The 22,118-nt window shown below is 37.3% G+C and overlaps 1 protein-coding gene across 22 annotated transcripts in view; it reads left to right on the forward strand.

Annotated features, from left to right (window-relative positions):
• Nucleotides 1-22,118, forward strand: part of MTMR3 (myotubularin related protein 3) — a 143,654-nt gene that overhangs the window by 66,503 nt on the left and 55,033 nt on the right. For 20 of the 22 annotated variants that reach the window (XR_014234279.1, XM_082354685.1, XM_082354693.1 and 17 more), the window contains 2 exons: nucleotides 5,837-5,889; nucleotides 15,866-15,951. Coding sequence is in view for 20 of the 22 variants with exons in the window: in XM_082354685.1 (XP_082210811.1) it covers nucleotides 15,949-15,951 (3 nt within the window). In the remaining 2 variants the exon portion in view is untranslated. Of the gene's footprint in view, nucleotides 1-5,836; nucleotides 5,953-15,865; nucleotides 15,952-22,118 lie in introns of all 22 variants that reach the window. The other 2 variants (XM_082354697.1, XM_082354699.1) reach the window with 2 other exon arrangements.

Here is a 22,118-nt window from a genome sequence, read left to right on the forward strand (position 1 = left end):
ATGCTGCTTGGCTTTTAATTTAGTTAATTTCTAGTGCTTTGAATGCCTGGATTTTCTGTCTCGATAACTGAGACTTAAGTATTTGGTTTCTGTTAGAGTTTTTTTTCTTAGGAGATAGGGAACATTTCTTCATTTACCATGGTGAATCTAAATGCTGCCTTATAAAATTAGATTTAAAATCCTTAATTTCAGTAGTAAAATGATACCTGCCTTGTGACTTTTCATGGAGGATATAGAGTCAGAAAATAACATTGCAAATTACTCATAGAAATTCCTTATAATCCTATTAATGATTTAATATATCTGAGTTAGTAGTATGAAGTGAATGTTTTCTTTTTTTTAAAAAAAAATAGTATTTATTTATTTATTTGGTTGCACCGGGTCTTAGTTGCGGCTTGCTGGCTCCTTAGTTGCAGCACATGGGCTCCTTAGTTGGGGCATGTGAACTCTTTGTTGTGCCATGCATGTGGGATCTAGTTCCCTGACCAGGGATTGAACCCAGGCCCCTTGCTTTGGGAGCACGGAGTCTTGTCCACTGTGCCAGCAGGGAAGTCCCGTGAATGTTTTCTTTATAGAAGTGATCATAAAGAGCAAGTCAAAACATTAAAAAAAACCTTTTTTGAAATTATTTTTACCCTTTTTAGCAGATTGTATTATATCTTTGGTTTTAATCTTTTCTGGTCACCACCAGAAAATGTCTTCACCAAGACATCATGTATGATTTATGCTCCCCCGCCCCCCTTTTGTATAAGGATTAAGTTTAAAAGGGAAACACTTGTAAAATAAGTGATTTTAAAAGGTACAAATCAAATTTGATAAAGTTGGTTTGATCACAGCTGATCTTTTCTGAGAACATGGTCAGGGCTTCCTTTTGCCCACGTGAGATGTGAAAAGGAAAAAGGTGTATCTGAAATACAGTCAGATCTTAATGTCTAAAAATGCTAGAGCACAGTTTCTTTGCTTTTGACTTCTCACATTTTTGGGTCCCATTTGGAAAAGCAGCTGTCAGTATTTCAGCCACTTACATGAAGACAAATGATCTTAAGTATTGATCGCTAACCAACTGTTTGAAATTCTGTCTATTGCAGATACTCCTTTGAGGAATGTATTCAGAACTTCTCCCACATTAAAACAAAACAGAACAAAACAAACTCCTCATAGAATGAACCATGCTCTGTACCACTAATGTAGTCACAGAATTATTCAAGATTGATCTTTGGTCATTATCTATTGAAACAGAATTTTACTTGTTAGAGTGAACATTATCATTAATGTTGCTGGTTCAAGAGACTTACTGCTAGTAAAAGGCTCTTTGATACAGAAATTTGATTATAACATGGAGTTCATCTGACCGTTTCTGACAACTTACTGGATTTTTGTTTTTCAAGAAGATGGTTGTTTTTTGCTTAGGAAATGATAATATTTTAGCTGCTTATCTGTGTCCTACAGCTGGCAGAGGAATGCAGTACTCTGACCATGAATTTGCGTCTGGATCCCTGAAAACACACAGACCTTACTTAGTGTTTTCAAAAGAGGTAGAAAAGACATGTGGCATCTTTTTAAAAGTTTTTTTTTTTTTAATAAATTACCTTGTTTAGAAAACTCAGTGAGTTTTCCAGGACACTGACTCGATTTTGTATTTAGTTTCTTTTTACTTTTTTTTTTTTGAAACATGGTCCTAATAAGTAGGGGGGGAAAGTCCAACTGAGAGCATTCAGCCATACTTTTTATTTTATTTTATTTTTTAACATCTTTATTGGAGTATAATTGCTTTACAATGGTGTGTTTCTGCTTTATAACAAAGTGAATCAGCTATACAGCCATACTTTTTGAACTGTCTCTTGGTTTTTATTTTCATTTATAGTTGGCTTCAGCAGCAAAAGTTTAGAAAACTTGAGGTTTGGGCTCCTGTACAGGGAGTAAGACCAAACCACAGTAGTTTTACTCAGTTGCTAAATGCTTGGGTTTTGGGTAATACTGGTAATTAAATCATCTCCCCACCATGGAATAATCTCCCCAACATGCCATAGAATCCTAGTTTGGGAAGGTCACATCATCCATCAGATATCCGAAAAGTTACTGGGTATAAATGAGGGAAACACTAAGAAGCTGAAAAACTTGCCCAAAGTAGTAGCAGTTGTAAAGTCACTTCTTAAAATTTAACATCTCTGAATTACTTTATGACCTCCACACTCAAGTTTTGCTGTCAGTGTTTCTTACTATGCAGTGCATGTGCAAGAAAAGCCATTTCTTTCACATACAGTGAACATAAAAGATTCCTTTAAACTTACTCAGTGTTGCCTTCTTAAAGTTTTGAACCCTCAATCATTCCTGCATTTGAAAGGGAGACAGGGCTGTAAAAAAATACTTCATGGGGTGGGATAGGGAGTGTGGGAGGGAGACACAAGAGGGAGGAGATATGGGGATATATGTATATGTATAGCTGATTCACTTTGTTATAAAGCAGAAACTAACACACCATTGTAAAGCAATTATACTCCAATAAAGATGTTAAAAAAAAAACACAAACCTTCATTGTTCTTTTGAAGTTAAAATGTACCCTAGGCAAAAAAGTGCTGCTTTAGCCACCCTTCCTCCCCCTGGCCCCCCCCCCCCCCCACACACACATTTTAGGAGGCCTGGCCTGAGTCTCTTAAGTTTTTCCTTGTGAATTTGGTTTGACCTAATTAGTTTTTGTAGTTTGGATTCACTTATTATATAAATGGCCCAAATTGGTGAGCCTCTTTGTTGAAGCTGATCTAGTAGGTGGCATATACATGATAACAAACTATTCCATGTAGGTGTCCATTCCTTATTAGCCTTCTCAGGGCCTCCATGCCCTTCCTCTTAATCAGTATCTCATTGTCTTCCAGAAAGACATTGACTGTGCTTTGCAGCTGCACAGTAATATCTAGTATTTTAGTATTTAATAATCAAGTATGTTTTTATTCTCTTTAGGGTTTCCTCTTGAAATAGATAAAATTCTATCCATAGTATAGTACATGATTGTAAAAAAATTTACCTTTTTCGGATAACTGCAAATTCTTTTTTTTTTTCTTTTAACACTAGTCCCCAGATGGAACTTAAGGGTGACCATAGTTAACCCTTGCCCCACACTGCTGCCCTGGCTGGCTGTTCATTAGTGCTTTATGTGTTTAAGAATCCCATGTTATTAGACACTTTAGGTAATTGCTTAGATTTAACGTAACCACTTTACATTCTACCTCTTCAAATATATGACCGTTCAAGGTCACCCAAACATAACTGTTCCTACTCTGAGGTGTACATGACTGGTATCACAGGATATCATCTGGCTTCATGAGAAGGTAGCTTGTGGCACCAAAGAGCTTCTTTCAGACTTACTTCTACATGGCCTTTATCTGGCAAATAGTCCTAAGAGGCATGGGCAGTTTTTAAAATTTTGTTGGCAGTGTTTCACAATGGCATACTTGTTTCCAACTAAGTAGATGTTTGGTTGTGGTTAAGAGGAGTCATTGCTGGCATTGAAGCAGACCTGCCTGAACCTTTTTGTTGAATCTTCCTGTTGTTTGGTCTATGTCTTGGAGCTTTGCACCTGTGGAAACTATACACAAACACTTTTGTATTAATAGACTTATATCTTTGACAGAATAAATTACCAAGTAATTTCTAAAACATGTCAGATGATCCTTGTAGTAGAGGTAGTGATTTCTTTGAAGTAAATGTAACACCATCAATTCATTCTTACCCCTAGACTTAACCTGTCTCTTGAATTTAATCCCATTTCACCCCTAATTACTGGCTGGACATAACGTCTACTTGGGAGGCCACCTTTAAAGTCAGTGTATCACATCTGGTGTTGCTTCCTTGGAATCTACCCTTCATTTCTTAACAATACCGTTGTTTTTCTACTCACCACAGGCCTTAGAATTTTGCAGTTATCTTTGACAACTTGCTCTGCCCTCTTTTTTCCATTCCTAATCAACTACCAAGCTCAGGCAATTAATGCTTTCACTCATTTTGGTGTCTTCTTCTGCATTTTTACTATGGTTGAGACATTGGGCCCTTAGCAGTTCATATCTGCACTACTAGTCTAGGAACATCCTAAGTGACTTTTCCCCTCCAAACCATCCTACTTGCTGCTTTTTAATACCACCATTTTCATGTTGTTATTCTCCTGCTCATAAAGCTTTTGGTTTAGTGCCATCGAATGAAATCTAGATTCCTTAGCCTGGCATTCAAGGCCCACAGTGTGTCCTATCTTTTTAGTCTTATTTTCCTGAACATGATTGGTATTCTGACCTATTCTTTATTTCTCAAAAATGTGCTTTCTTCCCACTGTGATATTAACAGCCATCCTTACTTGGCTTCCATCCCCTCTTTCTCTTTATTTAAATTCCACCTAATCTGTAAGACTCAAGTTGAAGTTCTCCACCTCCTGTGAAGTTTCGCCTGGGTTGTCTCTCCTCTGAACTCTGAGTACTTGCATGTCATTGGACAGTTAACCTTGTAGTACTCTGATACTTCTTGGGTTACAGTGAACTATGTCTCATCATTTTTTGCATTTAATACTTAAGTGGAATGTGCCTTCATATATATTGTTTTATCTGGTTCTTTTTTTAACAGCTAAGGACAAAGAGACCCAGTATCTGTTCTTTTTAACAACTGTTTTCTTATTATCCTAAATAAAATTCATAGATGATATAATGTACCTACAGACGTAGTTTTTAAAAAATCAACAGTAACCTTACTGTAGTATAAAGGAAAAATGAAAAAAATTTGTAACTTGTATTTCAGTTTTCAAATACTCAGCAAAAATTAGACTCTAGAAAGAAAAGTTCCTACAGATTTAAAACCCCTGAACTTTCCTGCTGTACTGTGTTGTACCGCCTTAAACAACTTAACAGGCCCAGTCTTGATACTAATACGATTTGTATCTGAAGTTGCAAGTTATGAATAGCCTTAGTTCCTTTCCCATACAGCATGTGGTCAATACAGCCCAGCCTGTATTAAACTAAAATTAAATTTTACAAAATTTAAATTAAAAGTTACTGGGAGACAAAAGTACTACTTGTAAAGTGGTTAATAAAACACTTTATTATTACATATTTAGCCTCCTCTTATATGGTTCTTACTTGTTTAAAAAATGGTTCCAGAGGTTATGGCAATAATGTGATATGTTGACTGACTCTTTAATTTTAGGACTTTGATATTTTGTACAGTCCTGTTCATATATGTGACTTTATGTCACATAAACAGCTCAAAAGGATGAGTTGCCTGCAAATACTGAGAGAAGTCTTTACAAAGGAATCAGGTTGATTAGGTCTTTTATCTCTAAAGGTCAGATTGTTGCCTAGTGGTGACAAGAATTCTTCGTGTTTAGACTGTACTCCTGCCTCTCTGATTTTTTTCTTACACAAAAAAGACCCCTTGATAGAAGCCAATTATGTGTACAAATTAAACTACCAAGTCCAAACCTAGGTCTCCTGTGATCTTCTTAGTTTTTTAAAGTACTTGTTCCTTTAGTGGCAAAGGTTTACCTGAGAAGCCATCAGAAATGGTGCTAGATTGATAGAGAAAAACTCTTAAAGAGGAGTATTTATAGGTTCTTGGAAAGTTCTATCTGTGCAGTTCTGTAGTTTCTAAAAGCATGCTAAGGCCGGACTTGGCCCATTTTGCACAATTAAACATTCTAAAACCTGTGGTTGACTAAATAGTTCACATTGTAACAATTTAAAAAATAATGTATTGTCATGGCATTCCAACTTGTAGAGAAAAGTCTTGTGGGAGATCTAAGTGGCTTAACTTGATACTTAGGATATTTGTCATTGTAAAACTACTGTTTTTTCTTTTGCAGATTTTCTTGTGAAACGTTCCGGTAGAAAAAGTTGTTGGGACAAACTTCATTTGGTAAGTTTGTCCCACTACCTCCTGCCCCCTACTATACTCTCTGCTGTTCTGAGGCAGCAAAAGGTATTTACAGATGAATTTTCGGGGCCTGTTTTGTCTGTGGACATAATTATTTAGGTGAACCCTTGTATGTTCACTTTAATGTTAAATCTCAATATTTGGTGGTTTGTTGTTTTTTTTTCCCATTAGGACTCAAGCCAGATTACTTTTCCCATATATAATTGTGCCATAGTATAATATACTGTGCCTAGAAACTTGTATTTAAGTTGAGATTAAATGAGTTGTGGCCCTAATCTTTTGTTTAAAATAGTTCTTAACATGATGTTCTTTTAAATTGAAACTTGGTTCTTATTTTGAATTTTCTTAAATTGTTAAATCTGTGTGAAAATCGAGGCCTCATTACTAGCGTTAGTGGTACTAATGTGACGTTCAACTAGAAAATAACTCTAAAAAATTTGTTAGTCCTGTCCCCAGTGTGGATGTTAATCCCTGTCCTGTCCTTTTTTTCATAGACCTGTGTGGATCTGTTATTACCTAAGTCTTTATTACTGCCTCTTTTTTCTGCCATCTGTCTAATGGAGGAAATTATTATCTAACTTTATTGAAAAGAGAAGTTGCTGTTTTGGTTTTAAGTTTCTGGATCCAAATCATTCCCTTGTTCCAGAGTCTTTAGCTTGGCATTGCCTCCAGATTAAGGATCAAGCTCCTTAGCATGGCATTTTAGGCTCTTTATAAGTGAGCTTTAAGCACCTCTACTGCAACTAGGCACTCATTTCCCCCATACATCTAGAACATCTTTTGCTGTAGCCACCCTGACCTACTTACTGTCCCTCAAATACTGTCCAATATCTTGCCTTTTTTTGGGTCTCATTCTTTGCTTGTGCTGTTCCTGTCCCCCCTTTGTCTCAAAATCTGTCTGGTTCAGCCATTAAAAGTGCGAGTGTTCCACAAAGCCTTACTTGAGTGCCCAGTTCAGAATCCATTTCTCTGTCTTTTGCATCCCCATGGAATTCTATTTCTACATCTCTTATCACACTCTGCCTTATTAGTTATGTTTGTCACCCCACAGGATTGTGAACATCTTGAAGGCAAGAACTATCTTCATGTTTGAATTTGCAGATCACGCAAACGTTCCCTGAGTCCTGGGATACTCTAGTGTCTTCTCAGTATAATTTCATTATAATTAGGATTTTTGTTTTTGTTGTGTGTGTTTGGTTAAGAATAAGGGAGAAGAATTAGATTCTTTTGTTCTAGTAGAGAAGAATTAGATTCTTTTGTTCTAGTAGAGATTAGTTATCATCTTGTTGATTCAGGATACTGTTTATTTCCATTCTATATAGGAAGGATTTATATAGTACATATAATGTGTCCTTGTAGTCCAAGTTGCTCAGTATCTCACTTGGCTGAGTTATTGTTGGCAAGTGTGAGTTTTAGTTACTGATTAAGGAATTGAGTAATTTCTTGTTAACAGGTGCCTGAAAGAATGAGATTCCATGTTAAGTAGGAAGATAAATGTCTTACTTCGGTAAAGATTTCTCAGAAGTCACATTCTGAGACTGACACTGGAGACCAGTGAAGCCTGCAGATCCCAACTGTCAAATTCTCATACATACATTAAGAAAAGAGAAATCATTTGACTTTGCTTCAAATAAGAATTTTACCCTTCATTTGGCCTAGCAGGGTGCATATTAGACCTTTGGAGAGGAAATGTAATCCTAATGTATTACTTGACTCTTCAGTGTTTAATTTTTATTTTTTTAATTTTTAAAAAATATTTATTTATTTATTTTTGGCTGCGTTGGGTGGGTCTTCGTTGCTGTGCACAGGCTTTCTTTAGTTCTGTTAGGCGGGGGCTACTCTTCGTTGCAGTGTGCAGGCTTCTCATTGCGGTGGCTTCTCTTGTTGCTCTAGGCGCCTGGGCTCAGTAGTTGTGGCGCACGGGCTTAGTTGCTCCGCGGCATGTGGGATCTTCCCGGACCAGGGCTCAAACCCGTGTCCCTTGCATTGGCAGGCGGATTCTTAACCACTGCGCCACCAGGGAAGCCTGATGTTAGATTATTAAATTAATTTTGATACCAGGAAACATATTATTGGAATTAATATAATGTGGGTTCCAAATTAAAAGACTAAAGAGAGATGACAACTAGATCCAATGTGATCCTAGACTGGATCCTTTTATAGAGGTGGGGGGGGAAGTCTCTGTAAAGGATGTAATTGGTTGACCAAATTGGAATATAAAAAGTAGATTAAAGTACTATATCAGTGTCAAGTTTCCTGAATTTGAAAACTAGTTCTGTGGTTATGTAAGAGATTATTTTTGTTCTTATAAAGTATATATTGAAGTAGTAAGGGGTAAAGAAGTAGCATGACTTGCCTTAAAGGTCCCAAAGGTCATAGAGTTTAGTGAATGGCAGACTCAGGACTCCTGTCTCTTCTGCCCTCAGAACCATTGCTTTACATCCCTGATTATTTTTTTTGATGGCTTTATCTTCACACTCTGTCTTAGGTCAAGTGAAAAGCTTTTATGCAATATTATTTTGAATTTCCTTTTTAAAAATATCTTTGTAGAAAAGTTTATTTTCCTAATTACAAGGGTAAAGTAATTCTAAAAGTATAAAAACAAAATCCCTATTCCCACTTTCTTCCTTAGAGTGGTAACCATTGTTAACAATCATTACATCATTTTTCTGTACATGTACAAACATGTTTCTGGATTAATACAAATAATGCTTATGCGTATTTTTATTTTAACCTTTCAAATTACAGAACATTAGAACTTCTACCAAGTTGATAACTATGAGTTAGTGAATTATAGTTCCATAAATGGAATTAGTATGTGTAGTCTTTGGCAGTAATGATCCCCCCCACCAAGTGTGTATCTTTTCACCTAGTAAATTTATTTTTAAGAATCAGGGCTGCAGAAATAGTGACTTGTGCAGAGATATGGGCAAGGATGGTTACTGTGGCTATTTTGATTGTAATAGAAAAGTGAAAATAACCTAAATATCTCAGTAATTGATGAATTGTTAGGTTATGGTGTATCGGAATATAATGAAGTACTGAACTGCCATGTTGAAAGTATGTAGTGACACAGGAAGGATTTGGTGCATTGAGGGAAAATGTGCAGAACAATGAATACAGTATGATCCTCCCCCCTCATTTTTCGGGGGTAGATTATGTATGTCTTTGTATATAAATAAAGAAGTGTCCTGGACAGAATTATAAAATATTAACAGTAGTTGTAATTACGTGTAATTGAAGCAAAGGGCAGCAAAGAATGAGAAGGGAAGTTCTACTTATTTACTTAAAAAATAACAGATTTGAGATATAATTCATATATTATACTGTACATTTGACCCATTAACGTATACAGTTCAGTGGCTCAGTATATTCATTGTGCTGTGCAACCATCACTGCAGTCAATTTTAGAACATTTTATTACTTCAGAAAGAAGCTCTCCATACCCTTTAGCTATCACCCCCCTTACCTTCCACCTCCCCCAGAGCTAAGTAGCTACTAATGCACTTCCTATCTCTATTAATTTCCCTGTTCCATTTCTGTGAAGTATGATATGTGGACTTTTGTGACCGGCTTCTTTTACTTGGTATAATGTATTCAAGGTTCATCTATATTGAAGCATGTATCAGTACTTCTTTCCTTTTAATTGGCTGATTAATACTCCATTTTGGGATATACAACATTTTGTTTATCCATTCATCCGTCAGTGGACATTTGGGTTGTTTCTGTCTTTTGACTGTCTTGAATAATGCTGCTATAAACATGTGTATACGAGTTTTTCTGTAGATGTGTTTTTGTCTCTCAGACAAAATTCCACTCTCTTTAGGAGTGGAATTGCTGGGTCAGGTGGTAGCTTTATGTTTAATTGTTTGAGGAACTGCTAGGCTGTTTTCCAAGGAGGCTGAACCATTTTACACTCCCACAAGCAGTATCTGGGGACAGTTGCTTGCTTTTTACACCTGTATTTTAAATTTTCTTAGAAGGAGCATGCATTACTATTACAACTAAAAAATTAAGAAGTGTTAAACTACTTCTCTTAGGCTAACAGTAATGACTCAATTTCTTCCTTTTGGTGATAGTATAATTACCATTCTGGAACCCAAGTTTTGTAAGTCAGTTGTTGACTACTTTTTAATGATTGGCTATATCTGCTCTTTGTAATATTAATATTATAAGGACCTCCAGCAGCTTCGTGATTCATATTGGTTGCAGTGTACCCATGATCTTGGCTTTTTCTTATGAACTTGGAATTCCTATAGAAAGTTTTACCTTTCCTCAGATGTTTAAAGCAGCACCTCTTACTTTGAACTATGTTATCTGTTTTCTTATCTCCCCTCTTGCACCATAAATTCTTTAATCTTCCTTAGCCCCCACATCTAGGCCTTTACCTATTACTGTCAGTTATACTCTAAAATAACTTATATCCTTATGCTTTTATTCCATCTGCACTGCCTCCATTCTAAATCAAGCTACCATTTTCCTCCCTGTAATTGTCTCCTGATTCTCTTTATTCTTTTTGTTCTCTAATCCATTCACCACACAGTAATCAGAATTATTTTAAAATCAAATCATATCACTCGGCTGTTTAAAATCTGTCAATGAATTTTTGACACTTGGAATATAATCTGTTGCACTTGGAATATAATTTATACTCCTTACTATCTACATTATCCTCTTGTACATTTCTCCATCTTCAAGTTGGGCCACTCTTCTTTCTGGCTCAGTACATTTTAGCTATACTGGCTTCCTCTTTTTAATCCTTCAGAAATGCCAAAGTCTTTTCCTTGTCAGGAACACATGCTGTTTTCTGTACCAGAAACTGGCCTTGCTGCACAGAGAGGCCTTTTCTGACCACCTTATCTAAAGTAGGACTCCCATACCCCCACCCTCTCAGTCTCTGTCTCAGCATCCTGTTTGTTTCCTTAATCACATTGAGCACAATTTGTAATTATAATTATTTGTTTCTGTCTTCCACACTGGGATATGAGCTCCTTAGTGCAGGAACCAGCACAGTGTCATAGTGTTTGACACGTAGTTAGTTCTCAGGTAATTGTTGATTGACCAAAGTGCAGCACACCATTTTACAGTCTTTATTTGGTGTAGAAATGGAAGACATCAGGGACTTCCCTGGTGGTCCAGTGGCTAATAAGATTCTGCACTCCCAGTACAGGGGGCCCGGGTTCGATCCCTGGTCGGGGAGCTAAGATCCCACATGCCTCGCGGCCAAAAAACCAAAACAAAACAGAAGCAATATTGTAATAAATTCAATAAAGACTTTAAGAATGGTCCACATCAAAAAAATAAAAGGAAAGTAAAAACTTTGTGAAAATTTCAAATGTATAAAAGTAGAGAAAATAGGTTAATCTCCGTTTACTTATCTCATTGGGCTTCAAAAGCTATCAACTCATGGGCCCATCCTGTTTCATAGATACATACTCCTACTCATTTTGCCTATTCCATGATATATTACTTCATGTGTACATATTTCAATTGTATATCTAAAAGAAACTTCTAAAAAGCCATAACCACAGAAACCTCCTAACCACTGTGACATTGTCAGTTATACAGAAAATTAATAAATAACATCAAATATTATATGGGCAGATTTCCCTAAATGTCTCAAATTATTTTCATACTTTGAATTAGGATCCAAGCAAAGTCCATATATTGCAATTGGTTGACATGTCACATCTCTTTTGTAATCTGAGTTTTCCTTTGATCTCTTCTGTCTTGCAGTTTAAAGAATTTGGGTTATTTTTATATTTTTATAGCTTTCTCTAGACTAGATCATTATGTTCATCCTATATTTCATTAGCAGTTGTAAAATGGTGATACTTATTTGTGTCTTTCCTTGTTTGTGTATTAGGTGAAATACTACCCCCATCAACTACTTGGTTGTACAGAGGTTCAGTTTATATAGGAAAAGCAAGATAAATACTAATTCTTTGCCTTTATTTACCAGTTTCAAAAATAAGAAGTTGCTTACTTAGCATTCCTCCAGTGGTGACCAATGAGAGGGAGAGAGAGAAATATTATGAACTTATAATTAAACATATTGAAATTCAATACATGGCGCTTATTATTTTTGCTCAAATTATTCCATTTTCACCAGTGATTCTGTTTAGATTGGCTCTGGAGTCCTTTTGATATGCCCTTAGTAGTCTTTGATAGTTTCCTTGCTTTCCAATTTAATGTTACAGGATCAACTTACACATTTTCTGTTCTAGACCTGTAATTGGCTATTTCTCAGGAGCCTTGTTGGCTCCTTTTGAAGTGAGAATTAGTATTTAGATACCATGGTCTAGATGCTTAGAATGCTCATTGCTGCTGGGTCAGTTCCATAACATTTTTGCAGTAAGATTATTTTTAGTATTTCATGAAGAGTTTGATTATATTCATACTCCTCACCTACACATCACATAAAACTTACCCTTTAAAAGCATACAGTTCAGGAGTTTTTAGTATGTTGTGCTAAACCACCACTAATCTGTTTTCTGTCTCTACCTAGATTTAAAATTCTGGGCAATTCATATAAATGAAATCGTACAATATGGTCTTTTGTGCCTGGCTTCTTTCAGTTAGTATTATGTTTTCAGAGTTCATCCGTATTGTATCATGTGTCAGTATTTTAGTCTTCTTTTATTGCTGGATAATATTCCATTGTGTGGATATACCACATTTTATTCTTTCATCATTTGATGGACATTTGGGTTGTTTCTGCTTCTTGGCTGTTATGAAGAATGCTGCTGTGAACATTAACACACAAGTTTTTGTGTGGATATGTTTTCAGTTCTCTTGGGTATATACCCAGGAATGGAGTTAATGACTCATATGGTGACTTTTAAAGGAACTGCTAAACCATTTTCTACAGCAGTGCATGAAGGTTTCAAGTTCTCCATATTCCACTACCTTTTTTATGTTAATATCTTCATCACTGGAGTTGCACTTTGTTATCTGTTTTGCAAAACTTCAAATCCACTTCTATTTGAGTTATTTAAAATATAGCAGTTTGAATATATATATGATACTGTCATTAGACATTTAATTCTAAAACACAAATATCTTTTGCACAACATTAGGACAGTTTAAAAATAAAATTCATCCAGTAGGTGTTTCTTTTTAAAGTGATCTTTAAGAGATTTTTTTCTAATAAGTTCATACCCTCAGGAATAATTTCTTTACATTTCCTCCTTTCCTTTTTTTTTTTTTCCTCCTTTCCTTTTTAATTAATTCCAACAGGTGGCCTCTTTACATACCCTTGCCACCTCATCTAAAACAGCACTTCTTTGTTACTCCTTATCCCTAAACCCTGCTTTATTTTCTTTGTAACACTTACCAGCTACCTAATATAAACATGTCTATTTATTTGTTTCTAGTGGGGAAGGCAGGCAGTAAAATTTTTATTTTATTTCATTTTTTAAATTTATTTTTGGCTGCGTTGGGTCTTCGTTGCTGTGCACAGGCTTTCTCTAGTTGAGATGAGCGGCGCTACTCTTTTTGCGGTGCACAGGCTTCTCATCGTGGTGGCTTCTCCTGTTGCGGAGCACAGGCTCTAGGCGTGTGGGCTTCAGTAGTTGCAGCACGTGGACTCAGTGGTTGTGGCGCACAGGCTTAGTTGCTCCGTGGCATGTGGGATCTTCCTGGACTAGGGATCGAACCCGTGTCCCCTGCATTGGCAGGCGGATTCTTTTATTTATTTATTTATTTTGGCTGCATTGGGTTGTCTTTGCTGCGCGCGGGCCCCCTCCAGCCGCGGCGAGCAGGGGCCACCCCACGCCGCGGTGTGCGGGCTTCTCACTGCGGTGGTCTCTCTTGCCGCGGAGCGCGGGCTCTAGGCACATGGGCCTCAGCAGCTGCAGCACACGGGCTCAGTAGCTGTGGCGCAAGGGCCCAGCTGCCCCAAGGCACGTGGGAGCTTCCCAGACCAGGGATCGAACCCATGTCCCCTGCAGTGGCAGGCGGACTCTCAACCACTGCACCACCAGGGAAGTCCCAGGCATTAAAATTAAGCTCCATGACTTTTTGGTTACAGTTGTCTCCCCTAGATCTAGAGCAGTGCCTGGGATATATTAGGTGTTGAATAAATATTTATTGAAATGAATGAATAAATGAGAATTTTATGCCAATCTGTGTTCTTGAGCTAGGTTATATCACAAAGACTTGTTTTAGGTTTGAATAATGGTAAGAATGATGACTCTGAGTTAATTTGTTACTAAACCACTTGGTTCTTCCTCATCCTTCTAGCCTCTGAACAATGGAGTACCCCAAACCACCACTTGGTCCTCTTAGTTTCTCCATCTGTACTTGCCCCAGAATTTACTAGCTTTAATGCCATCCACACACTTATGCCTCCCACATTTATGTTACTATCTCTAGCTTCCATCTTCTTCATCTCCAAGCTAGTTTGTTCAGCTTTTACTTGGTGTCTTCAACAGGATATCTGTTAGACATCTCAAATATAACGTGTCTAAAATGGAACCTTTGATTCCCTGTTCTCCCTCCTGTACCTCTGCACAGAGTGGGTAATCCATTTTCTGATGTTTTCCCTCATCAGTAAATGGGAAATCCTTGCTTCTAGATGCTGAAGCCAGAAAGTGTGACTTCTTTTATTTAATGAATTAGCTCAAATCCTGTGGGTGGTAATTTCAAAATATATCCAGAATCCAGCAATGTCTCACCATTTCCATCACTACTTCTTATGGTGATTATTTCCTTCTGACAGGTCTTCCTGTTTCCTCCTGTGCTCCCTCAGATCCCCCAACAATCTAGTCTGTTCCCACCCTATAGCCAGAGCCATCCTTTAAGTCACCTCATGTCACTCCTCTGTTCATAACTGCACAAGGCTCCACATATTCTGGGCCCTGCTGCTTCTTTGATGTCCTCTGTTCCCTCACTTTCACTGCTCACAAAGAGTTTACTTTGAATATTGAATGCCAGACTGCCTAAAATATCCTATATTCATGGAAGTTTAGTGAACTAGAAATGGTGGCTTTGCATGAAATGTATCTATTTTTTTTTATAAAAAGCTACTTATTAGAGATGATAGTGTTCTTACTAGCCTGTCTTTGAGTTTCTTGTTAGGTATTCCTCCCCCACTCTTATAGTTGTTTCTGAAAACCAGGTAAAGGTATTAGTGCAGTTTATGTGAGTTTTCAGTGAGCATAGGATATTGGGGCAAAAGGCAGTTTTTTCATATTTTTTTACTAAGCCAGTTTGGTTCCCACAGATGGGGAGATCCATTTTGAATTTACAGATAACCACAAAAACATACTGTAATATTACAAGAATATTGTTTTTGCATTTGCAGGTCAGTTTTAGTTATTGCTTTATTATTTTCATCTAAGGTTTGTAATATTTTTTGTATTGCTATCAACATTCAGAACATGAGCCTTTGCTACTTTTTTGCTCAAATAGTTTACGACCAGGAGGATTTTCACAAGGGAGTTAAGGAGTTTGGATTTGACTAGTGGGGATTGGCTGGGTGATATTCAGCTTTTCCTTGGCTGACTCTGGTCAGGTCTTTTTTTTTTTAATTTTTTTTTTAAAGATTTATTTATTTATTGATTGATTGATTGCTATGTTGGGTCTTCGTTTCTGTGCTAAGGCTTTCTGTAGTTGCGGCAAGCGGGGGCCACTCTTCATCGCAGTGCGCGGGCCTCTCACTATCGCGGCTTCTCTTGTTGCGGAGCACAGGCTCCAGACGCGCAGGCTCAGTAATTGTGGCTCACGGGCCTAGTTGCTCCACGGCATGTGGGATCTTCCCAGACCAGGGCTCGAACCCGTGTCCCTGCATTGGCAGGCAGATTCTCAACCACTGCGCCACCAGGGAAGCCCCTGGTCAGGTGTTTAGGTCCTTGTATATGCAGTTTCTTTAATTACGGTATGGCCAAATGGGGTTGGGGGATGCGTGTGTGGGAATTGGCAATTTTGTCCTTCTTTTTTTTTTTTCTTTTTCAAGATCCAGGCATAAAGGAAAGAAAAGCCTTGCCAAGATACCAAAGAAAGGACGGGGATCTCTCCTCCTAATCTGGGCCTCCTGTCATGGTAAGTACTAAGAAATAACAAGAAAATTGAACTTGAACTCTGTCCTGACAATTAAGTGAATACTAATAAGTTCATAGTTACCCATTTTTGTTATGGTGAGAAATCATTTCACTTTTTCTTTCCCAGAACTCTCTTGTCTATTTTCTTTTATTGTTTACTTAGTAGTAATAATTTTAGAATATTCTAGTGTCTTAGAGCAGTTTTGCTTCTATTAACTTTAATCCTGTGAGTTAGATATTGTCTCTTTTCAGTCAGATAGTAAATGGAGTCAAGACTAAAACCCATGTTTCTTGGACTACTTCAGGGTTCTTATTCCTTTTCTAGGAAGGAAGGTATCGTGAAAAGCTTTTCTCTGTGTGTGTGTGTGTGTGTGTGTGTGTGTGTGCACACGCGCGCACATGTGTGTGTTTTGTTGTGTATAGGAGAATTATATGGTCATACACATATTCTTTATGAATTTACCTTTCTGGATAGAAGCAATTCCCTGTCTTCCCTGTCCTGTCTCTTTAAGGCATTATTTTTATCCCAGAGAAGATGAAGTAGCTCTCTGCACACTCCCTACGTACGTCTTTGACTAAAATGAGTGTATTTCAGTGACCTGTGGGCCATTTAGGACTCAGTTCAGGCAGAGATGATGGAGCAATGAGCCAACCACATTTCTGTCAATCCTGAGAACAGGTAAACCGTGCTCCAAGGCTTAAAAAAGAAATGGTCCTCTATAATATTGTCCCGCTTCTATCTTGGTGATGTTTTCTAGAACCAAACTCTGTCTCATGCTGGTGCACAAAGAAGGAATTGAAAAGGCCATGTTAATTTCAAGCTTCATTAGGAACATGGGTGGAAAATGCTTTTCAAAATTAAAAACAAACTAAAACAAAACAGAAAAACTAGTTGTATAGAAGTGTCATATTAAAATGACGACAAAGGTAACTGCTCTCATCTTAAATCTTTGCCAGTTTTTTCTTAGTTTGTGGGCATAACAACTTTCTAATGTATCCTATACCCAAACACTGATGAGCTTTTCTTTAGACTATATTTTATTTTATTGGTTTTCACGAGTTTTTAATGAACTGAAAAAGTGTTTGCCTAATATTTTATGGTATGTATGCCAATGCTAATGAATAGCAAATGGTGGGCTTATGAAAGCAGCTCTGTTCTGTACTGAGGGGTTGTCCTTCATTGTGTACCACATAGCTACAATGGTGTGGTCCTCATTCTGGTGCTGCTGGGGTCTCTGGTGCCCTGCAGACAGTCTTCCTGGTACGCTCTGGAGATACTTCTGTGTGCAGTATTTGGGGAGCAGTATGACCGTGGGTCTTTTTTTAAAAATCTGTCATAAAGTAGCATTACAACAAGTTTTTACAAGTACTTATTTACAACTCTTCCACCAAAACCCATGGTTGTGTTCCTTTCTAACTAGTTTATGTCCATATGTATATTTTATGTAGTTGGAATTAAAACATAATTATTTTGCTTATTTCACTAAATGAATTAAACATTTTCCCTTGTTGACTCATTGGATTCCTAATGATTTTTTACTAGCTACATATCATTTTGCAAGTTGTTGAATCATTGATTTAAGTAATATTAATTAATATTTTGTTTTAGAATTTTGGTTCTGTGTCCTTAATCCTTATTTTTTGTATAGAGAATTCAGAAGTACTGGTTTTTCTTTCTTTTTTTAGTGTGTACTTCTATACTAATTTGAGTAACATCCTCATACTTTTAAAAGTTCTTAAATGAGATTGAGGTTTTTTTGGGGAGGTTAAGCATTAGGAAGATGTTTTCATGTTTCATTATGGAAAATCTCAAGCCTGTGCAAATCGAGAATAGTATGATGAACCCTCATATATGCATCAACCAGCTGCAATAATCATCAGTTCATGGCCACACTTGTTTCTTCTGACTCCCTCACCCCGGCCTCTTTGAATTATTTTGAAACAGATCACAAACATTATATCAAGGGAAATTTATTTTTGATGGCCTTTAATACCAGTCTTAAGAATGATGAATTGACAGACTGACAATCACTTTAACTTTTACATTTGTCAAATGTTCCTACAGATATTTCACTCTTAAGTATAGTTTTTTTTTTTTTTATCCTGGAAGGCTGTATATAAATTTAGTTTATAGGCATTTCCACTGGTCAGCCTCTACTCGCCATGTTCTTTAAATATTTATCTCTAATGTTGACTTCTGAGATATAGACTTAAGTCTCTTACCTGCATAGTTTAGTGAATAGCAGAAATTAGCCTGGAACTGTGGTGACTGATCCCTTTTCAAGATTTTATAGGTGACCCCATATGGCGCTGGTGGATATTAAGTACCACCAGATTCCACAATGCCTGGTGTTCCTCAGCAATAGCAGGAAATTGACCATGTGGAATACATTCTCCTACTAATAAACTACTGCTTAATAAGCTAGCCTAGGAGAAATTTGTTTTCAAGCCTCTTATCAGGCTAACACTTGACAGACTTTTTCTTTTTTTTTTTTTTTTAGTACATTTATTTATTTATTTATGGCTGTGTTGGGTCTTCGTTGCTGCGCACGAGCTTTCTCTAGTTGCAGTGAGCGGGGGCTACTCTTCATTGTGGTGGCTTCTCTTGTTGCAGAGCATGGGCTCTAGGCACGCGGGCTCAGTAGTTGTGGCTTGTGGGCCTCTAGAGCGCAGGCTCAGTAGTTGTGGCGCACAGGCTTAGTTGCTCCGCGGCATGTGGGATCTTCCCGGACCAGGGTTTGAACCCATGTTCCCTGCATTGGCAGGCGGATTCTTAGCCACTGTGCCACCAGGGAAGTCCCCAGACTTTTTCTTCCTTGCCTTTTGTCTCCTTCCAGCTCTTCCTCCATCAGCCATCTCAAGTTTGTCCTCCCTTTTACATATGAAACTCAGAAACTGTAATAAATTAGGCAGTTGATTCAGCTTATGCTTAGCCAAGTAATATTTTTACCATTCTTCTTGGAAAGTCTATGAAGAGTTTATCCTAATCCTTGGGGATTAAATGCATTTTTATGTATTGTGTTGGCCATAAAGTTCATTCAGATTTTTCTGTAAGAGCTTGTGGAAAAATCCGAACGAACTTTTTGGCCAGCCCAATGTAAGGGGGAAAATCAGTCCAGAAACTGTACAGGTAACGTGAACGGAGACAGTCTTATTAAAAAAGCATTTATTTTATTTGACTGTGAAATATTATTTCTTTATGCTCATCTTGTTTGCCAAATTCTCAATTCTCTTATGCTGAAAATCATTTGTTCCATTTTCAGTTTTCGGTAACTGCTTTGGTTATATACATTGGCCTGGATTAGCCCCCAAGTAAATGTGCCAGCAAGAATGAATTGATAAATGGCTTCTCTAGTTTTTTTTTTTTTTTTTTAAGCCTGCTATATTATTTCAGTTCTATGCTATTTAGAGGTCAGTAAAAATCTAGTCTGGGAATCACTTAAATAATGATCTGTCAAATGATCTTGAAGAGAATAAAAGTTTAGGCCTTATATAGTTAGGTGAGTTTAAAAAGTTAATGTGATGCTGAGAAAGCATGTTTACAGTGTACTTTTATGTAATAATTTTTAAAAGCCCCCCCCCCCATATTTCATAGCTTTTCCTGTCTATCCCCTATTGGTTTATGAGAAAAACTTCCTAAATTCAAGTTTTCTCATATCTTTTCTCTTTAGTGCTGAGTGTAAATACTCAGTGTTCTTTAAGTCAAGAACTACCTCTTAAGAATGGAAATAGAATTGGTTAAAAGAAAAAAAGGTAACATTTATAGGAAAATTGAGTTCCTTTCAAATATGACTATGTCCCTTATTCCTTCACCCAATCATTGACCTCAGAGGAAATGAGTGGAAAGGAATAAAATGGAACAGATTGACACAAAACTCTTCATATAACAAGTTATTTTGGTGTTTATAGAAGTGGAGTCATTCTTCGTACACCCTAGGTAATTATATTTCTGGAGGCTCCAAGCCATGTCATATCAACCTTACTAAAACACACCAACTTCATTAAACTTTTATTTATTTATTGCTATGAATAACTGAATAGATTTTTATACTTTTGCTTTTGAAATTATTTGATTATCAGCTACGATTTCTTGACAGTCATGGTGAATACTTAGCAGTGTCACTTCCCTAGGACTGCTAAGTATATGACAAGTTTTATATTTTTTGGTAGCATTTTATGAACCATTTATAAAGTTGTTACAGTTTTATTTTTAGAATTTGAAGCCGCTAATTTCTTTATACATTTTAAGTATCAAACTTTTTAAAAGTTTGTGCCTCAAGATAAAACCTGTGCCTCAAGATAAAATGGCCCCTTAGAGGGGTTGGAATGGGCCCAGTCAGCTAGAGTAGCAAAGATACGGTTTTATGGGTAGTAGCTGAGTGAGTGAGTGTTGTTGAAGTCTCTGTATGGCTGTTCGTTTCATCACTAGGAGACTGGTTTTATAGAAAGCCTGACTTCAGATTAAACAGCTTTAATTGGTACAGTCAGTGGTACCACATCCATGGATTCCCAGATTAATCGGGGAAAATTACAGAAAGTTCCAAAAAGCAACACCTGAATGTGCTGTGTACCAGCAACTATTTACATAGCATTTACTTTACATTAGGTTTTATAAGTAATCTAGAGGTGATTTAAAGTATACTGGAGGATGAGCATAGGTTATATGCAAATACTGTATACCTTTTTTATATAAGGGATTTGAGTATCCATGGGAGGGCTGTGTGTCCTGGAACCTATCCCCCTCAGATACTGAAGGATGAATGTATTTAGTAGTGGATTATAGTAGAGCAGCAATTCTCAAAGTCTTTGGTCTGAGGACCTCTTTTTACATTCTTGACTTATTGAGGGCCCCAAAGAGCTTTTGTTTATGTAGGGTGTGTCTGTCTGTATTTACTGTATTAGAAGTTAAAGCTGAGAAATCTTTAAAATGTTCATTAATTCATTTAAAAATAACAATAACCAATTAAATGTTACCATAACATTTTTTATGAAAATTAACTTTTTCCTCATCCGACAATAATTAATGTAAAAGAGTAGCATTGATTTTTACAGTTTTTAAAAAATGTTTGGCTTAATAGATGATAGCTGGATTCTCATACCTACTTCTACATCCAATTTGTTACAGTATGTGTTTTTGAAATAAATGAAGTAAATCCAGCCTCACAGAGATACATAGTTAGAAAAAGGAAGAGTATTTTAATAGTTTTTCCAGGTAGTTGTGTGTATTCTTCTATTACACTACATCAAAACTTGACAAGTATCAGTTCTTTTTTATAAATTTATTTATTTATTTATTTTTAGCTGCATTGGGTCTTTGCTGTGCACTGGCTTTCTCTAGTTGTGGCGAGCGGGGGCTACTCTTCGTTGTGGTGCATGGGCTTATCATCGCGGTGGCTTCTCTTGCTGCGGAGCACCGGCTCTAGGCGTGCAGGCTTCAGTAGCTGTGGCTCGCCGGCTCTAGAGCGCAGGCTCAGTAGTTGTGGCCCATGGGCTTAGTTGCGCCACGGCATGTGGAATCTTCCCAGACCAGGGCTCAAACCCGTGTCTCCTGCCTTGGCAGGCGGATTCTTAACCACTGCGCCACCAGGGAAGCCCCGACAAGTATCAGTTCTTTGAAGGTTAGTTGCAGTGTGGAATCTGAAGCCATATCAGTGAACTTTTTGTATTATGTTAAAACCATAGGTCTGTCTTGCACTTTAAATTAACCTTTTATCCATGCATAATTTTGTAACATCAAGAATAGGTCATTTTGAAAATAATGAGGAATGAGAAAATAATGAGTAATGCAGATCTTCCAAATGTAGACATATTTCGCGATAAAATTTCTTTAAAAAATCACCCTTGGGGACTTCCCTGGTGGAGCAGTGGTTAAAAATCCGCCTGCCAATTCAGGGGATATGGGTTCGATCCCTGGTCTGGGAAGTTCCCACATGCCGCAGAGCAATTAAGCCTGTGTGTCACAACTCCTGAGCCTGTGCTCTAGAGCCCGTGAGCCACAACTACTGAGCCCGGGTGCCACGACTACTGAAGCCCGCGCGCCTAGAGCCCATGCTCCACAACAGGAGAAGCCACCACAATGAGAAGCCTGTGCACCGCAACAAAGAGTAGCCCCCACTCTCTGCAACTAGAGAGAAAGCCCGCATGCAGCAATGCAGACAAAAACAAACA

Source organism: Balaenoptera borealis (genome assembly GCF_965194805.1).
Source record: "Balaenoptera borealis genome assembly, chromosome: 14".
Lineage (NCBI taxonomy): Eukaryota > Metazoa > Chordata > Mammalia > Artiodactyla > Balaenopteridae > Balaenoptera > Balaenoptera borealis.